At 34.3% G+C, this 20875-nt stretch overlaps 3 protein-coding genes across 5 annotated transcripts in view; 1 reads left to right on the top strand and 2 right to left on the bottom strand.

The window, feature by feature from the left end:
* The window catches only part of LOC117120692, a 28557-nt gene extending 19266 nt beyond the window's left edge, over positions 1-9291 (bottom strand). The window contains exon 1 of one of the 2 annotated variants that reach the window (XM_033265726.1): positions 9187-9291. The gene's annotated coding sequence lies outside the window, so the exon portion shown is untranslated. The remainder of the gene's footprint in view (positions 1-9186) is intronic. The other variant, XM_033265727.1, reaches the window with a different exon arrangement.
* Positions 1-20875, top strand: part of LOC117120690 (germinal-center associated nuclear protein-like) — a 56373-nt gene that overhangs the window by 7178 nt on the left and 28320 nt on the right. For both annotated transcript variants that reach the window (XM_033265721.1, XM_033265722.1), the window contains exons 8-11: positions 1089-1234; positions 1738-1797; positions 5977-6185; positions 8042-8248. In XM_033265721.1, coding sequence (XP_033121612.1) covers positions 1089-1234; positions 1738-1797; positions 5977-6185; positions 8042-8248 — 622 coding nt within the window. The remainder of the gene's footprint in view (positions 1-1088; positions 1235-1737; positions 1798-5976; positions 6186-8041; positions 8249-20875) is intronic.
* LOC117120693 (lumican-like) lies at positions 10167-13129 on the bottom strand. Its single transcript, XM_033265728.1, has 2 exons — positions 13049-13129; positions 10167-12799 (listed from the first exon to the last, which is right to left on the bottom strand). The coding sequence occupies exon 2, from the start codon at positions 12788-12790 to the stop codon at positions 11621-11623; it is 1170 nt and encodes a 389-aa protein (XP_033121619.1). The 5' UTR covers positions 12791-12799; positions 13049-13129; the 3' UTR covers positions 10167-11620.

Here is a 20875-nt window from a genome sequence, read left to right on the forward strand (position 1 = left end):
TAGGCCTATGTATGAAGAATATGTAAAAATATCAACTTTTTTAGAGCTCAGTAATTGATTCTGAAAAACTGTTAAAAAAAAAAATGATGTAGAGAAATGCCATCAAATGGGCTTAAAAAACTCTAAAACCCTGGAGCGCAATGGCGCTTCCGCCCCTTGACCCCCGACCAGGGCTCTGCCCCTGGACCGCGATGGAGGCCTAGGCGGCCCCCTATACCCCCGGCCTATTTCAATTTACTCTCCTGTTACTTTCAAATTTCTCCTGCTACTCAAATTCTTAAATAAACCCCTGGTTATTATTATTGTATTGTTATTGGTTTCCTGTCTTCTAAATTTTGAACAAATACAAAACCAAAAGGCACAAGGGGCAAAAGGTTTATATCTTGTATAACTCTCTAAAGCCTCCTAAATAACACAAGATATATATCCAGAGGGGTCCCAAATAGTGGAGCCATGCTTTTGAAGGCAAAATTTTACCACATAGATGATATGAAATAATGTTACAGAATAAAGTTAATTTGATGACTATTTTTTATGATTCGATGCTGATTGTGATTATGATATGATGTAGATAATGTTGTTGATTGTGAAAGTGTGTGGAGTGTAAGTAAGGCTTTGGGCCACCAATTATAATGTAATGGTTCAACTCTGATTGTGGTGGGGATGATTAAGGTGATAATGATGATGATAATGGTGATGATTTTAATATTGGTGATGGTCAACATTTTTTAGCTTGATAATGATGCTGGTGTCTGTGATTTTTGTGATTACTGTGATGGTGATGGTAATTTTTGTTGTGAATGATGATGGTGGTGATAATAATGATAATTATAATAATGATGATAGTCAACATTTTGTAGCCTGATAACTGTAGTGTTTTCAATTTTGGTGATTGTCATGATGTTCTCTTGTGATGGTGATGGTAATTGTGATGATCATCTAATTATAGTAATATCAACATGTTTTTTATCCTGATAATGGTGGTGGTGATGAAGAGATGATTGGGATGATAATTAATTGTAATTTTTTTTTTTGTGGTGATGGCGATGATAATTATAATAATGATTATTATCAAAATTTTCTTTTAGCTTTAGGGAATAAGAAGCAAGAGAACCTGTCAAGTGCTAGTACTGTCAGAGGCTCCTGTCCTGACATGTGTCCAGAGAAAGAGCGTTACATGAGAGAGGTCCAGAGAAGGGTCCATATATTTGAAATGATTCCGGGGACTGACAAGGTACCTTCATATTTTATTTTCAATCGAAATTACAATCATCAAACTCCAAATGAAAAAATATATAAAAATAACAGGCAGGGTTGTCTAGAGTTCCCCTCAAGAATTCAAAATATAACAAAACCTAAAGGCAGTCATAAACAAAATATAGAATTTGAAAAATATAGTCTGTCCGGAAATTTGAAAAATATAGTCTATCCGGACAGATATGAGATGTCCTTATAAAATCTTTTAAACAGCTTACAAAGGAAGTCAACCATTGGTTTATGGGTAAAACATCGTCATCATCATCATCATCATCGATTATTATTGATAGGTTAAATCTGATTTTTAGTTGTCACTTTCCTTGGGAAGCATATCTTCTGTTTGTTTTGCCTCATAATCTTACTGCCCTCCCTCCTACCAAACCAAATCATATCAATAATGCTAAATTATTATTAGTATTATTTATATGGCCATGTCAGTGATATTGCTTGATAAACTCTAGAGTTAAATTTTTCTTACAGAATCCACAAATAGATCATGCTATAGCAGTAAAGGAGTATAGTAGGTCATCAGCTGACCAGGTGAGTCTATTTAATCCTTATTATAGATTTTAACATTCTTTAATGTCAATAAGTCCACAAATCAATCATATAGGAATACCGTTGGCTTAGACAGTAAACTTGTCAAGGGTCAAAGCATAACATTGTTGGTTGTTAATAGTGATGGTAATTTCAGTACAGGGGTTTAGCCAGAAAAGCAAAATATTTTGTTGTGCATTTTTTTCGCTTCACAAAAACTCTGATATAGATGTGCATGTGCATAAGCCTACGCTTTCAATTCGCATGAATAAATTTGCCTAGTGGAAAACAGGTTTAAGGCAAGAATTTTTTTATACCTTTTTTTAACAAACTTATTTTTTTAAAGATTGTCAAAGGAAGGTTTTCTTATCTAGCAAATAGTTTTGCCAAGAACATTGTGACAGAGGAGAAAATAAAAATAAAATTCTATTGGTGAATGTAAACAATTTAATAATGGAATCATTAAATGCTTTAATTTATATAATTAAGAAGAAATATACATATTTTACTTTTGGGGATTTCAAAGCATCTGCGGGCAAATTAAAAATAAAGGAAAACTTATTTTTTCCTGAAATTTCCATTTTTTGTAGCAATGGGTGCACTATTTGGCCAAAAATAAACTTGCATTTTTATTTGAAATCATCATTTATTAGTTGACGGCAGGTTCGCTAAATAAGGTATAAAAAGTCTCGCCCAATGTGTTTTCAATTCAGTGCATATTGTTTTATCAATAATAATTATTATTATTATTATTATTATTACAATAATTAATATGTAGTATATTTATATGGTATGAAATATTAATGTTTATGTTTATTCTATTGATAATTGTGTGGCAACCCGCTCAACAGAGATCTTGAATCTCTTTTTTTCTGTGATTTTACCTGTCTTTATTTTTGTTACTTATGAGACGAATACATGAAATGAAATTAAAATGTAGGAAATTCCTGTTTATAGCAGTGTTCTGATTAATGGCCAAGCATGTTCCTCCTTAAATTCTAATAGAAACTGGTAGGAACCATTACATAAAAATGAAATGAGGAAATAAAAAGCCTATTACAATCAACAGTGAAACACATGCTGAGATTTCTGAAGGATGATTCATATTGCAGCTAGTTTCACCTTACTGTCATTCACACAAATCATTTGGCCAATAATCAGGCAGAAACTTATGTATTTCAAAATTTATTTTTTAATCTGTTAATAAAATTGAAATGAATGAATAATAAACTACTCCACTTTCCAAAGTTTTTTCTCGGGATCCAAGTTGGGATTTCCCACACTAGCCATGACCCACTCATGTAAATTGCACAGCAACTTTTATAAGATCCCCAAAATTTGATGCTCATGTTTTAAGTATGAATGACTACTTGATTTTGGTATTTCAATGATTTTTGCTTGCTATTAATAATGACGATCCAGGAACTCAAAATGGAGGGGCCCAGAGAGGAACTTTTACAGAAAGAGGGTCTACCCACCTTAGCCTCACCATCGTTGGGACTGAGGAAAGAAATTTTATGATTATGGCACCTTTATGGCTAAAAATGGCACTTTCAGACTTAAATTTGAATAAAATTTTCTCTCTTTTTTTCCCAATTACTTGTTTATTTTGAAAAAATTATGGGGACCCGGGCTGGTTTCCCCACCCCCTTGAATCTGCCATTGATTATTGAAAATGAGACTTTCAGTATTTGATACTTAGAACAAAATACAACGCACTTAAGTAAAAAAAAAACTTTATGTGTGCCAAGCCTGACTGGCATGAAATCTCAAAAAAATATAGTATCGGCTTTTATTATGCAGGAAATATTGTCAGTCTTTAAGTTTGATAAATTACCCTGTGGAACAGTGGAATGTTTAGATTTACAAAATTGTGTTGTTGTAAGGTATAAGGTATCATTGTGTGCATATAATAAAATATTGTTCTAATGAAGGTTCACCTAAAATACTGTATTCAGTCGTTCATTTGTTCATTTTACATCAAATGTGTAAAATAGCACTGAATACTTGGTTATTAAAATGCTTTCAAACCTGCTCGCGACACAATGCAAAAATTTGATAACCCACTTTTGGGTCGCGACCAATAGTTTGTGAAGCGTGGATACAGTATAAATTGTAGTGTATTTTTTAGTTAAAATAATTTGTTTTTTTAATCATGCATGAACTATTTTTTATATTGTAAATGGAATTGGAAATAAGTAAGAATTAGTTTAGAATCTTTGTTCAATTTTTATTTTTTTATTGTTTGTTTTCAATTTAGTTTTTAAATTTTGGTTGTTAAAACATTGCCAAAATGAATAAAATTGAATTAACACTAGAATTATTTTAGTTTTTATTTTTGAAACAGTAAATGAAATATGTGTATTCAATTACTATCAAATTATGTCCAGACTGTCAATTTTCTTTGACGAAAAACTGATGCATGCCCATATATAGTCATGATGTGCATATATATGGTCATGCTGTGCCTATATATGGTCATGCTGTGATGTCATAATGACCATATTTACACATGTCACATGTTATTGTCAAACAAAATCTGATAGTCTAGACAGGTCTTTAGATTAAGATGTTCTTTCATAAAGTCTATGTTTTATATCATATGTATTATTAATACAGGGTTCAAATTTCCCCTACAGCACCAAGAAAAATTGCTGTAGAAAGAGCCTTCTACTGCTGTTTTACATTTCAGGTTCGACAGCAAGCTTTTTGCTGTTGATTCACCTGACCTAGCAATGGTATATACACTTACATTTATAGAATAGGCCTATTCTTATAATAATTTATAAAGCTTGTTGCTGTAGAAGAATAATAAATTGCAGTATTAAAGCCAGCCCACAGCAACTGTTGGCTGATGGAGCATTTTTTTTTTTTTTGAAATTCGAACCCTGTTAGTACCATGAGTGCAAATATCATGTAAGAAAATATAATGGTGATAAAGAGATCTTGGATCTTGAACCTATCAGGTACCAATAAATAAGACCAGCCCACACTCTATTGGCTGACACATTGTTGGCCAAGTTTCTCAGCCGTTGGGACATCCCTTGGAAAATTATTAATACTGTACGCTGTTAGGAGTCTCCTGGACCAGCATTAGTTCATTTTGTTTGTTATTGTACTTGCATGTATAGATGTGTTTGCTTACCTGGAATAAATTGAGGTGAATACCCCTGGGTGTGAGAGAGAGAGAGTTCATAGAGTGCATTTCCCAAGGACATAAGTAAAGTTTATAGCATGAATTGAAATTGGAAGCATAGACCCCCTGAAGAGTGTACCACCTGCTCTCTGTACTGTAAAGATACAATAATGAACATTTAAGAAAGGTTTATGATCATGTTGAATGGTTTATCAGTTTATTGTGTATTATCTAATATTTATATAATGCCTTGCTTTACAGATAGAAGCAGCTATAAGTATTTCCCTGGTCATTGAGTCCACATACTTGAGTGTTGCTACCATATTGGCACAGTAGCAGGCATCCCCACCAGGTACCCATTTTTACTCCTGGGTGGAGAGCATCATTCCTGATGATGACATAATTAATCTTGAAATATTGAATCCCGACATGATGGCGTGCATTTCCATACTTAGAGTATGTTTTATACTATCTTTGGGTGGAGAGTAGCAACGTAGATAAAGTGCCTGCTCAAGGACAAGAAAAATGCACAGCAAGGGATAAAATCCGACCTCAAGGTCGGGAAGCAAACCGTTCCGTTGTGCCAAACTGCTTATGCAATACATAGAAAAACAAAAACAAAAAAAAATACACTGATTAGAAACTCCAAAGGAGAATACCAGCTCATGGCTACAAGGGGGTTCCAAGTTGGAATTGTTTAGATGAGTTTTCTTAAACACATCAAATTATGTTTTTCTTTGCATGGTGATACCCACTGGCACTGACTTCAGGGAGAAAATTGATTATAGAATTAGTAAAAACTTTTGTAGGGGATGGGTTGTTTTCCGGGAGATTCTTTCTTGCTCACAGGAGCCAATCCCGATTTCCGCGATACTCCTCCAACTTGCAGGAAACTAGGGACCCCTACCAGCTTGTTCTTTTATCTGAGTTGGTAGAGCTGTCAAAAGGTAATCAATGAGAGAGTCCTAGTTTGAAATTTGGATGGGATAATAATTTGTTCTCAAAAACTAATATATTTTCATTATACTGTAACATTACATTTACAGGAAGCACCACTGCCCCATGAACTTCGCCCTCCTGCAGTTCTCAATATGACAATGAATTATTTGATGATTGCGATCATGGATAAGGGGGAGGGGCGTTGGGCGGACTGGTTTGACTTTGTTTGGAATAGGACTCGTGGAATAAGGAAGGACATCACGCAGCAGCATCTCTGCGACCTCACCGCAGTTGATTTAGTTGAGAAGTGTGCACGGTGAGCAGAATATTCTAATATTGAATTGCATACATTTCTTATGAATCTATGAATTTGGTATCCATAACATTTTTTCATGCATGTTAGTGTTTTAATGTACACTCTAAAAATAGTTACTTTTTAGACATTTTTAATAGCCTTGATATGGTGTCTATATGTCCAATTTCTCTTCCTTTACCTACCTTTTACATCCTGCTCTCATGAAAAAATATTATTTAATTTATTTTTTCTCACAAGTAGTACATTTATAAATATTTTGGAGAAAATTTCAACAATACATGTTGTACTCAGGGATGCCTTTTAATATATTTTGAGAGGATTACAAAATAAATGAACAATAAAAATATAATGAAGTAGAGGGCACTTGAAGAGTGCATACCAGTTCATACCTCCGTCCACATCATAATTTTCCTCAGTATAAATTTCCCCTGCATATTGCCCCCATAAAAAGAAATAATGAAAAAAAACCAAAAAAAAAACCAAGTAGACTACTTGGGATTTGAAATCGGGGCTGGTTGTGTGGAAAACACTCTTCTAACCAATGCACCAAATTGTTTTCACATACATCACTCTGAAATTAATGGTCATATGTTTGTTTACACTTTACCCGCAAGACTGTATCAGCACACACACACACACCGGCAGAAAAATAAAATAACTAAAAACAGGCAAAAACGTAACCTCCTGCAAACTTTGTTGGCGGAGGTAATAAATAATGAATAACTCAAAACTTATCTTGTCAGGAGAATCAAAATACAGTACCCCAACCTTAACTTTTGTTTTCATTTATTGATTGTTTTCTGGTGGCTCAGTCCTAAAGCCTATCTTGGCTTAATGGAGTCACCACACATAATACATCGTGTACAGGTCCATCGTTATGTTATATCCAATTGGTGTATATTTTGTTTAAATGTAATATGTGAATTTCTGAATAAACTGAACTGAATGTTACTCAGTTTACTTAGTGCCTCATTGTATGCATATGAGGTGGGTGATAACTACCACATCAATATACATACTCTATAAATAAACTTGGTTCTTTCTAAGTGGCATTTGAGTTTGAAACTTGGCTCTCCTCCCACAACAATATTAAGTCCTAGACACTTTTTCCTTGTTCTAATATAACCTATTCCTTGTTGAATACTTTCTTAAATCATTAATTCCTACTTCCTTTAAAATGAACATAACATTTTTTGTCTGTTACACTGTGTTTTTCCTGTTTGATAGCCTATTAGCGTAAGTGGCCTTTATCATTTTTGGGGAAAATTCTTGTAAAAATGAATCAATAAGAACAAAGGAGGATGACTTCATAGGGATGGGAGCATAATGATAGAAGTTTGGTACATTGGATTTACAATGTCAATGAAAGAAAATAAGAGGTCATAGTCCATCACTTTTACACCATACATGTGGTTGGTAAAATGGTGACCATCTTGGTCCATGGTCAAGGTTTTTAATTGATAAATTGAAGCTTGGGAGTGGCCTTTTAAAACATATGTGACCGACTCTGGCAAAACCAGGCACTTGTCGTTAAAAACGAATCTTCAAATCAGCTAAAATTACAGTATTGACCATCTTATGTGTGGTGGACTGAAAATATAAATTATCATATCTTCGCCATTTGTTATACATTTTAAACAATTTTTGCATCAATTATTAGCTTTTAACATCTAAATTACAAAGATCTGATAATGTGATTTTCATTTTTTTGAGACAAGAGCCTGTTTTTACTCAGTTCAGGTAGACTTAGGCAGCATCAGTATTTGTTTTTTTGCTTGGATGATGATGTTTATATAAATTTAATGTTGATTTGAATGAATTTCTTGTCTAATAATATTTTACGATTTTTTTTCTAGGTTTCATATCTACTGTGCACAGCGTCTGTGTGAGGCTGGGACTAGGGTTTTCGATCCGAAGATAAACAATGAAAACCTGACAAAATGCCTTCAGAGCTTGAAGCAGTTTTATGCGGATTTAGATGAAGAAGGGACCATTTGTCCGAACGAAGCAGAATTTCGAGGCTACAATGTTCTACTGAATCTGAATCAAGGAGACATTCTTAGGTAGGTGTCTTAATGTAATTTATAATATTTATTGATATTTTGATAAAGACTTATTTTTGGTGTGCTTTTTGAGCTGATTTTAATTTCTGCTCAGAGTCTGTCTGTATGCACACTGAAGTTCAAAGCGGTTTTATGTCAACGTTATGTCTACGCCACACGGAATTGGGTGGTGCCAGGGGAACTCAGACCACCCCTCCCCCACCCCCATTGGGCAAATTATGGTGCCACCCCTGCTGGGAATTATCGTCTCACTTGTAAGTTGTTTGAGTAAATCCAGTTTGTGAGTTCAAAAATAAAAAAAAATAAAAAATCAAAGAAAGGAATTTCAGTAAAAATAGGTGTAGGTTACAGTCTCCTAAATGTAAGCCTACGAAATATGACGCTATGCCTAGGCAAGATCTGTCAACAATCTTTTACATGACAATCGTCAACAGTAAAAACCATGGATGGATGTGTTATTTTTCAAAGCTAATTTATGCTTATGCCTAATAATGCTGGCCAAGAATTTCAATCAGAAATTTTACAATAATCGAGTCTCCACATAGAAAGTACCAAAAAAAAAATATATCAAGCAGTACTGTAGCCACATGCTCCGACTGAGAGCCTACATTTCTCAGTTGTGCTAATTGTGATACTTCAATTGCTCATTATTAAATAGAGAAAACTAATGAATCCAAAGTTACTTGCTATTGTAAAGCTAATTAATTATAGAATGTAAATTATTAAAATACACATGTTTTTATATTTTTTTGTCACTTTTTGTGGGAATACGTCACATATAAAGAAATTGCTTTCAAATTTACGTAGACCAATGCAGTAGATATTTAGCCTTCAATTTGAGTTTATATTTATGCCTGATACCCTATTGTAGTAATAAATTGTTTTAATTGGAACATTATAACTGATTTTATAGACCCAGAGCCAGAGCTAGTCCTTACTGTTCATTGAAAATAGCAAAAAGTGAATCCTTACACTTCAGAGTGGCCACACGCAACTGGTAGGAGATATTTATCTGCTAGAAGAGATTCAAATCTATTGTCATTGTATTCCATTATTGCATAAGTAAAACAGTGTTTGCATTGAAACCTTGTTTAACTTTGAAAACACTATTGATTGTATTGCGAAGTATTCTGTCATTCATATTTCTGGAAATTATCCAACAATCTGCTGACTAGTTAGAAAACAGCAATGCTATATTTATTTTACTTTCTCAAAATTTGTTTATTTAATGATTGCTTCGTAACTAGGTAAACCTTCAAATTTCAGTACTCTGTAATCAGAACATTCTTTGAATTATTAAGAGAATTATAATACTTCAAAGCAACACTGATATTTCCTTTTCATTATTAAACTATTAGCTGACCAAATGGCTGTAATCACTAACATTATCATAATCTGTTTGTTCTAGCTAGAACGAAGTTTAATATTTTTAGGAAATACAGATAGCAAACTTTTGATCAAATATTGTCAACCACTCAGAAAATGCATTGGAGCATAATGGCAATCAAACTTAACAGAGCAATCCAAAGGAATACTAAAGTTTGTTTGTTTATACAGTTCTGTCGTTCAGTGGGATCTTAGCAGCAATATTCAAAGGGCGGGGCTTAGAAGAAAGATCCAATGTAGACCTAGCAACTGTGTACAGATTCTTCCAGGTGCATATTAAGGTGAAGAATAGGGGAATGATGTATCTGTCTGTCAATCGAGCAAAGAGCCAATTCAAACTTTTAGATCAACATGAAAACGATTCCATGAGAATATTGGCAAAAGATTAGCAATGGTAATAATATATTTCTCATTTTTTTAATCTTTTTGCATAAAACTAAAATTTATGCCAATATTTTTCCATGGTTTATAATAATTAGAGTAATGCATATGCATTTTTTCTGAAAAAAATTTTTTTTTAATGAAATTTTCCCGGAATTGGGGCCACCAATACAGCAAAATCTGGTAAACATTCAGTTTTTTAACAATTGCAGCCAAACAGATATATAGGTTAAAGTTTATTCAAAATACCACACAACAGGTTACAATCTGAATACTGTATGCTTTATTAAATAATTGTACCCAACAAAATCATGGTATTCCATATATTTTGTAGGTTTCCTTTAAGTACTGCACAATCTTAACAATCAGAAAAATTATTTGAATGTATTGAAAAACTATACAGGCTCAAATCAACAACAACACCTAATCTTAGCTGTGTTTTTTGGCCTCGGCCCTAATGTGATTTGTATTGCGCCAAATGTAGACTCAGACAGACCTTATAAAGCAAGGCAATTCAACAAAAGGATGCACATGTCCTCTCTCATAGTGCGTGCGTACGGTCCTTTGATCTTTACTGCGGCATCGACAACCCGATAGTAGTTGCAGGTACAGCTGTCAGTTATTAGGCTATGCATGCCATACGTTTTATGGTGTTAGTTACTATTTTATTATTTTTGGGTACATCGCAATGTCTGTTACATCTGATTTCTTTTTACCATGATCTTATGAAGTGCTCCTATAAACTACAGTTTGATTCGTGAAAATTTACCAACAAAATGAAAAGTTATAGCAAATAAAAAGTTACGATTTTTATAAAAATTCATGTTCTTATATAACATTAAATTGTCATTTTGACAGTGTTGGACTAAGGTGCACAAAACGAACATTTGAGTACATACAGAAAATTTACTTGTTTTTTTCTGCAAAGTGAGTCTCATGAACCACCGGACACCACCTCATCATTAAAATTTGAGTTGAAATAAATTCAGTCTAATGCTAATGCAAATTCATTAGGCCTTTGTAACCACCGCACGACGCACAATTATCATGACAACTGACACGCATGTATAGTAATTTGTCACACTCTGACGGTTAATTATGGTTTGATTGCTATGGTTTTTGTGAAGATCAACGTGTAGAGGCGTGTGGTGCGCGTAGAATGTCGATGCCAGAGTTATAACCTTTGATGTCGCGAGATGTGCGTCCTTTTGTTGAATTGCCTTACATAAAGGTAGGTATCTGCCATTTTTAGCATACAGCATACATTATTATATTATATTGGTCTTTACTGCATAATCTAATAACTTTAGATATCTAGGGCCTGAAGGTTTAAATATATTTATATACAAATATATATGGACGTAAGATTTTTATTATTTATTGACTATTATTTATTGATTTGTTACGTATTACAATATGGATTTATGCCCGCTCTTAGTATAATAATTGTTAATATTATTATTATTATTTATTCAATTATTTATTTAAAAAAAATCTGTACAGGCAAATGCATATTCAATATAAAAATTTATCATTAAAAAAAATATACTTTATACTTTAAATATATTTTATACTTCAAATTTTCAGTCTGATTTATTATAAATGTCAGGTATTGAGGCTCAAAGACAATAGAGCCATGGCAGTGATAATTAAAACTTGCATTCGATTTTGTCTTGCATCATTTGGCTCTTTCAAGAAATTGGAGTAGGGTGTTCCTTCTGAAGACAGCCTCCTTGTGATTGTTGTCATTGGTTCTGATGGAACTTCAGAGCATGTAGCAGTATTTCGTGGATGGGACTTGGCACCTTTATACCAGTTCTCCCATAATTCAAAACTTTCATCACAGACCAAAGGTGTATCTGCAATGTGAAAGTTTGTTAATTGTGAATTGTGTGAAAACAGATGCGAGACATTCTTTAGGGTTGAGATATTTGTCCGCATGAGATCCAAGAACCTTAACTGTGCAAGGTGATTTAAAGCTCCAGAATGAATGGATATTAATCCTGGGTTGTTGCCGAGCTTCAGTTCCTGCAGGAGTGGCATTTCCTTGAATGTAGCATGTGGCACATAAGTAATATTATTGTTTGACAGATAGAGATGGGTCAAAGATTTCAAGCCTTTCAACATCCCAGAGTTTATTGTGGTCAGCTGATTGTTCTGAAGAAAGAGACGCTCAAGTCTTGACAGCTCCTGGAAGGCCTTTTCTTGGATTTTGTGCACTTTATTGTGGGAGTGGTCCAGGTAGAGCAATGTTTTATTCAGTGGGTCAAAGATATTTCGCTGAATCCTTGTAAGTTTATTTCCAGAGAGGTACAGGTATTTAAGTGATGTCAAGCCTTCAAAGGTATATTTTTTAATATTTGTAATGGCATTGCTATCCATAAAGATCTTAATTAGTGTGCTACAATTTTCAAAGACTTTAAGTGAGATTGAGGTAATCTTAGCTGCCCCAAAATCAAGCGTTCCCAGGTTTGGGTAGTAATCATTAATTCGTGTTGAAAACCTTTCCAGGTGATTATAACGCATATCCAGATGTTTTATTTCAGGGCAGGCTTGTCTCGGAATATCTCGCATGTCAAGATCCTTACAGTTGAGGATTCCAGTTTGTTGGTCTAACCGACAACCGTCTTGCAAACCGCAAATGTTTAACTGTCCTCGGTAGGAGAGTACTTGCGTAGTATCTATGGTGATGAGCATGTACATCACCAGCCACTTCACTGGACACCTCATGCCACCGTATTCCTTGATTGATGTTATTGTGAGCAGATATCTCATCTTTGCTGTCTGTTAAGTATAAAAAAAGTAGTTAGCTAGAGTCATGGAGGTATAACATAAAACTCCCTTTGTACCCTTGGTCTTTGTTCATAAATAGAATAAAGAATAAGATTGCTTGACCAACACAGCAAGTTTTTTTTTTTTTTTTTTTGGCTAATTATGTAGTTGTATCACTATGAAATTATTAGCATTGTTTTTAGTCATCTATAATCTACAGTAAAGCCAAAAATTCAAAATAGCTGTGTAGCTGTTACGTACCTTTAGTCTTACCCTGGAGATTCTTTCACAGTCAGTTGGAAAATAGTGGTTTGTTGATGCAGAGCTGTTTATCAGTGCACTCCTTTGTGCCAGTCTGTTTAATCTGTCTCATAGGAACTATTTTTATTTGCACTTTGGACTTACAGGGCAAGTCGTAAATAACAATTACAGGAAAAACCCATTTGAAAATGACAAATGTTATTGTCGAGAGACGTAAGGCTGGAAGATTTTGGCAATAACTTTTTTTTTTTTTATTGTGAAATTTGAAAAATTTTTTTTGTTTTATAGAGTATTTTATCCTTTTTATTTTTATTTTTATTATTGAAAAAAGTTTTGTATTTTTATATGAAATTTTTATCTTGTGTCTTTATATTTATTGTTTTTGACGACCCACTTGATAGAGATTTGAATCTCTTTTTGGGAAGCCTGCCTCCTTTTTGTCTGTTTTTTTGGTGTGTTCATATTGTAATAGGTTGTGGCGATTAAATTGAATTAGTAGAAAAGTCAGATTTCCCAGCACCTACACTACAGTAGAACATTTTTGAGTTAATAAAAATGTTGACAGATACTTTATTAAACTAATTGAGTATGCTGAATTCAAATTATTATGCTGTCACAGTCTGCCAATCCAAATTTTGGATTTTGGTGCATAATTTTTTCAAATAATTGCAAAAGTTACACCCAATTATGTTAAAGGTCATTGAGGCCCCAATTTGAGGAACGACCTCTATCACCCCCCCCTCCCCATAGAGGGCCCCCCTCTCTCTCCATAGAGGGCAAGTAAACCTAGATCTAGGCCTACATCTAACTAGGTAGACTACTGGACATAGGATATGTCTCACTAAAACTAGTAAATTGATAGAATAATAATAATATAATAATAATAATAATAACAATAATAATGGGGGAAGATGGGGATAGGGTATTGAAGTATGAGAGGGGGGTCCATGTACATGTCCAAACCCAACATGAACATTTTCAGACCTACAGTAGGCCTAGCATTACTGGTTGCGCTGCTAGAAGTTTTTAGTGAAAATCTTTATTTATTATGTAGTCAATATTTATGTAATCGATATTCTCATCCCGGTATCCTTGTCTATTCAAGTACCATACATCACTCACTGACAGAAAAAAAATTGTCGATTTTTCCTCCATACGATCCCCTAAAAGAGTCAGCAACAGAGGGCAGCATTACTAAAACAGGAGAAATCATCCCATACCGTATACTGGCCTAGCATCCTGGAACAGTAAATTATCCCTTATGGGATACAGGTCATGGGTAAATACTGTATGAAAACTGATGAAACCAGGGAGATGGAGGGGCCCATAGCCATATAGCAGTGTGTATCCTAATATCATAGCGCAGTAAAATAATGCATTGTGAATGCTTATAGTCCTCACTCCCGAGCACTGGTGGTTCCATTGGGTACACTCACCTGGCGTCCGATGCCGCAAGGTCGTCAGATCAAATAGAAAAAAAATTATTTGGTCACAACGGTTTTATCACCCGGAGTTTCCGCACCCCAACAGTGGTGGCGCCAGCTTCCCCAGTCTTCTGACAGCTCAGTCTTCTGAGGTTGTCAAGATAAAAAAAAAAATTTACCTATCCATAATGTTATTTTGATTTGTATTGTTTTAAATGTGTTTCAATATTTTACAAGTTTAGTTGCTGGAGAGGGGGTTCCGACCAGAATGGCGTCAGTGGGATACCATAGCGTCCGATGCCACAAGGTTGTTGGATCAAAAAGAAAAGAAAAATTTTGCCACAATGGAGTCTATTATCACCCCCCATCCTTGTGAAGTTCTCTCTCCCCCCTCCACCTTTGCAGTTGTGGTGCCAGCGATTTGGTTGTCGGATCAAAAAGAGAAAAAATAATTTGCCTATCCAAAACATTATTTGGTTGCCAATCCACCTTGTATGTGCTTCTCCCAATAGTATTGTGGGAACGTTTTATTACTGATTGACTGTTATCATGCAACTAGAAGTACTGGCAACTTAGTATTATGTTGCCTATTTCAAGCAGTTTATTTCCATTAATGACAAAGTTAAGCATCAATAGAAAAAACTGAGTAAATTAATTTTATTTTTAATCGTTGAACATCCGAATAACAAAATATTTTTCGATGCGAAAATTTTAAAAATGGAGAAAGTGCAATATTTACGTATAAAAAAAAATTTAATAAAAATCTCAATACATGTTGTTAAATTGTACAAATTTATGTTCGTGTTCTTAGTTTGTGTCGTTTTAGGCTTAAACGACTCAAACGGTAGGATTTATATGACCGTAAATGCTCGAAAAACCCTGTGGCACTTATAAAAATTTTTTAGGCTTCAGTGCGGCGCTTATTCAAGAGCAGCACTTATAAAATAAATATTGGCATCGCGCTTTCCATGCTCGTTCCCATGTTACCTATGTCACATAGGTCAGTAGGCCTATCATAGCTCCAACATTATCGTAAAGAAACGTTTATAAAGGAATACTTGTGTCTTCACTGTGCTATTTATTTATTTTAATACTGTATACCCCTGGTTACAAGGCCATTTAATTTGGCCTGTGAGGAAAACAAAATATGTGACCCAAGCTCACAAACGGGCTGTAAACTCGGCCAAAAAGAGTTTTTGTTATAATGGCATAGAACATATCATTTACTTTAAAATGACAGTTAAATGAACTCAATCGAGTGTCTGGAAGCAAAGTTATGACTGTTTGAATAATTGTCATCTTGTCAACTTTCTTAAATCAAGTTTTGAGAAAAATGCTTTTATTTTCGGCAGGTTTCTATTCATCTTCATTAGCTCCCATCCGAAAAAAAGCTAAATTTTACCTCTTACAGTTGGAATTTTAAACTCAAACTTCAGAAATAGTAAGATTAATAGTTATACTTTATTTTACACAAAAACCCAATTCACACAAAATTCACTATTCTGGGTATTGAGGCTTGTTTCTCAATACAGTTCAGTGCGAGTTTACAGCCCGTTTGTGAGCTTGGGTCACATATATATTAATGCTTGCGGTATACCACATAGATAGTTCTGAAAAGAACTGTTGTTATTGGTCAGTAATATATCAGAACTATGTATGTGGTGTACCACAAGTATCAATATGTATAATTACTTTGCCATGCAAACCTTCAAACAATATTTAAAAACAAAATAATAAAAAAAAATATTTAAAACATAATAAAAGTTCATTGAAAACATTTTCAAAACACAAGTTTCTCCCAAATTATGGGATTATGTTTGGCCCGTGACATCAGCTCCAAAAATAATTTGGCCCTTTGAACAAATTAATTAAGAACCAGGGCTGTATACCTTGTATTTAAAACCATGTTCTAAAATTTTCATTACACACAGGGCAATAATATACAAAATTCTGTTTGGTGCAGTGGTTATTCAAGAGCAGCTCTTATTGCAGCATTTATGGTACTGTACTTTGCAAAAACTTGCTTGTAAACAACAAATTACTGTACATGTAAACCAATCATTCCCGTAGAACCCAGTTTGTTCTGTAATTAATTCTCAGCATAGTTTTGACGAATACAGTATCTAATTAAAGTTCTTGTAGTGTAGATAAATTTTTCTGCCTACTACCATTTTGGCTAGGCTTCCATGTCAGATAATATCCAGGACAGTCCCTAGATAGTGCTTACAAAGTCAACGTAACCACACGCAGGCGCACTAACATAAAAAAAATACTCTGCTGAATGCAAAGGTTCCTATTGTTAATACTGTAGGAAACAAAAATTGGTGCTTTTTCTCTATGGTGGTGCGCAAAATTACAAAGTCAACGTATGGTAATGCGCAAAACTTACAAAGTCAACGTAACACACACGCAGGCACACTAACATAAAAAAAAAATACTCTGCTGAATGCAAAGGTTCCTATTGTTAATAGGAAACAAAAATTGGTGCTTTTTCTCTATGGTGGTGCACAAAATTCTAAAGGGTGGATGTAAGTGTTGCCATTTTTGGTACATATTTATACCATGGAGGTATTATTGAGAAGGAGATCACTCGAAAGAGCTACGCGCACGCAGCGTTATGCAATTGAACAAAGATCAAAGCTGCCGCGGCGCGTGAAGAACATTTTCGCAATGCCTTTGAAGTCTGATGTGTTCCCCGCCATCAAATTTTCAGCAGGCATAGTTTACCAAAAAATTGAACATGGCGAAATGAAGAGCACCTTCTTTTCTCGATGCGCACTACATACAGACAATCACTATGGCTGCACAATCGTTTCCATTTTGAAGCTGATAGTGATACATTTATCTCTCATAAAATGTCAAACATAATTATTAATATTTTCCACCAAAAAAAGTTTTGAATTTAATGGAACATACATGACCTTTAAAAGTATAGTATATTTCAACTTCAATTTTCATAAACTGGACAGAATTCGCTAATTCTAATTTTAACAGATATTAATTAATAAATGATTGAGGATTATAATAAAGTAAGTCATTTTAGGGTTAACGAGGGTTAACTATTCAAAAAATCAATCCAAAATCAGAGTAATTTTCAGTTTTACGCTGCCTTAGCTTTATAGTCGAACCAGTCAATCAATCTTTAGACAAAATATAATGAACACAGAAGTAAATTTAACATAAATATTTTACGGAATCTGTTTCTGAAATATACAAATAATAACATACTAAAAGTCCAAAAAAATCCAATCTGGGGAACATTGTTCATTATAAGATATTTAATGGGTTAAAATCAAACGCTTTATTTCACAACTGCTCTGCTGAAGCGTATAAATGCATGTTGTTGCTAACGAAAAAATGTGAATTATAGGGTAATACGCCCGCGCGCGATCCAAAGGCAGGGGAACACATTGGTTTGTCGCGTCAAAGGGATCTGTTGCTGAGTGATCTCCTTCTCAATAATACCTCCATGTTTATACTGTGAACCACATTTTAAATTTCATTTACTCAACCTTCAATTTAATTTAAATGCAAACAATATCAATAAGTAAACAGAAACAAGTCATTTTATTAATAGAATTTTCCACGAACAAAATACTTCATGAAAATAAATTGTCGATAAAAAATTGCTAGGCCTATCCAGTATGTTTTTAATTTATAGGATAGCAGGGATTATATTAGAGAGCAGCTAAGCTCATTTGGCTAAACTGGTGGTAACCATGTGGTGATTTCTAGGTCCCCGGTCTAATTCCCATTGCTGCTTTCCCTGTGTTTCAGAGAGGGCTAAAATTTAAGTTACGGTAACACACCGTAATGGGATGCTTAAGCTGTTGGTCCCTTGTGCATTATGGCCCGTGTGCACGTTAAAGAACGTAGTACACTATTCAGAAACGGGTAGGGAACTGTCTCCCTCTGTACAGCCCAATCGCCACCAGATAGTTGCAGAATCTTCAATAAGATGAAGGTGGCAACTTACTGGAAGAAAAAGAGGAGAGGGAACAGGGGCGTACAGTGAAAGCGAGCAACTAGGCTGGGGCTAGGGGGCCGCAAAAGGGGAAAAATTTACGTGTTTACGTTCTAGTGCATTAAGTTCAATACCAAGTCTGACAAAGTAGGCCTAATGGTAAACGTAGTTTTTGGGCAACACCAGACTATATTCACTCAATATACCACCAGCCTATTGGATTGCGGAACTCCTGAATACGGGCCTGTGAGCATTTCAGATTAAAGAATTTAAAAAAAAATGTTTTTTTTTTTCTTTTTCGTGGGATCGTTCCACTTTTAATTTTTAAAAAAAAATAAAGTTATAAATGTATATACTGTATTGAAAAATTAACAATGATATAGGGAACATATAATTACTTAAAGTAACATTTTGTATGCGTTTATTTCTTAACGTTTTCCTTTCAATTTAATATTTTAATATATTTCTTTAACTTAGTTTTTCTTCATCGTTTTCCTTTCAATTTTATATTTTAATATATTTCTTTAACTTAGTTTTTCTTCATCGTTTTTCTCAATAACTAATACTTAAACTACGCTTTCAATACTAAAGGTAATTTAACACCTAATATTTACATAAAAAAAATAATTAGCTTTTTATTTAAAGATCAAATTGATATCATTAATTTTCCGTGGGTATAATGTAAAGAAGAGTTTTGATGCTTCCTCATAGTTTACGTCGATATTTCTGTGTATGTTCATTATCGCCAAGGCGCTAAGACGTTCAGATTTCATACTGGACCTTAACCATGTTCTCAATCTTCTCATTGCTGAAAAACTATGCTCACACTCTGCTGATATTATAGGCAACGTACAACCAATCTTGATTAAAATAAAAATATTTGGAAACTTTAACTTGTCGCAGACTTTAATGGCCTTTGCCAGACTAGATGGACGATTTTCTGCTGTTACTTCCAACCACTTCCTTTTCCACAGTTGTAACTCCAAATCAATGATGTCGGGGTTGGGCAAGTCTTCCGAGTACTGCTCTATTAAATCAGCAATATCTAAATTTTTGTAATCTGGATGGCAAATAATTGATGGTACAAGTAGAAGGAGTTTTGACGCTTGATTATTGAAAGAATTAAACCGTAATGTCATTTCTGATATGAATCTATCGATTAATTGTAGTGCTAATGCTCGTCGGTAATATTGCTCTGGATTTTCAGCAGGAACGTTGTTACGATGCATTTGCTTTGAAGCGGATCTTGGGATGGCAGGATCCACACTAAGCTTTGTTGCCAACCTTTTGGATTGCTGGTAAATTGTATGAAATTCGTCGTCAATAAGCCTTTACAACATCAATTGATCTGCCTTGCAGGCTCTGTGTAATACCAACAAGCGGATGAAGCAGTCTGTATAACAATAATGGCAGAGTGCAATGATGCGTAACCAATACACCACATAACACAGCTCTACTGGCGCGCGGACTTCGAGATATCAAGTTGATTAAAAATGTATAACTTTATATGGATTGTTTAAAAAAAAAAATTCAAATCAATATATTAAAAGGAAGGGCCACCAAACATTTTTTAGGTGAAGGATAATTTATTTTGATATTAACTACCTTCATGTTAGGCACAGTTTAATTATGCTAGATTTAAAAAAAAAATCATATTTAAAGGGCACTTTCTTTAAAAGTGGGGGGGGGGGTCGACCGCCAGATTAATGATATTTTTGTCAATATTCATATCTACAGTACCGAGCACTGTCAATCAAAGACCGTTGCCCATGTTTTCGATATCAGGGACTACCATGCAGCCATCAGAAATTATGTCAGAAGACCACCATAGTACATTTCAAAATGGCCGCCATCTTGAAATTTAATATGGCCGCCAAAATAATTAATTTTAGCCTATGTATTCATATTTACAGCACATATCACTCCAATTGAAGATCATTACTCATGTTTTCAATATCAGGGAGTGTCATGCAATCATCAGAAATTATGTCAGATGGCACCGCCATATTGGATTTCAAGATGGCCGCCAAATTATTGCTATTTTTGTCAATATCTTATCTACAGCACCTAGCACTGTCAATCAAAGACCGTTACCCATGTTTTCGATATCAAAGACTATCATGCAGCCATCAGAAATTATGTCAGAATGCCACCATTGAATATTAAAGATTGCTGCCATACTATTTCAAGATGGCCGCCAAATTAATTATTGATAATGTTGTAAATATCGTCATATCTACAACACCTAGCACTGTCAAAGATCTCTACTCGTGTTTTCGATATCCGGGAGTATCATGCAGGTATCTGAAATTATGTCAGAAGGCCGCCATATTGAATTTCAAGATGGCTGCCATATAGGATATCAAGATGGCGGCCAATTTTTTTTTTTTTTTTTTTTTCATATTTACATATGTAAACTACCAGCACTGTGAATCAAGA

Source organism: Anneissia japonica, unplaced genomic scaffold (assembly GCF_011630105.1).
Source record: "Anneissia japonica isolate Jap-2015-1 unplaced genomic scaffold, ASM1163010v1 scaffold287790_len634930_cov199, whole genome shotgun sequence".
NCBI classification, from domain to species: domain Eukaryota; kingdom Metazoa; phylum Echinodermata; class Crinoidea; order Comatulida; family Comatulidae; genus Anneissia; species Anneissia japonica.

Bases quoted from the DNA above. Each gene is read 5' to 3' on its own strand.
- LOC117120693 (XM_033265728.1), bottom strand. From the start codon at position 12,790: ATGAGATATCTGCTCACAATAACATCAATCAAGGAATACGGTGGCATG.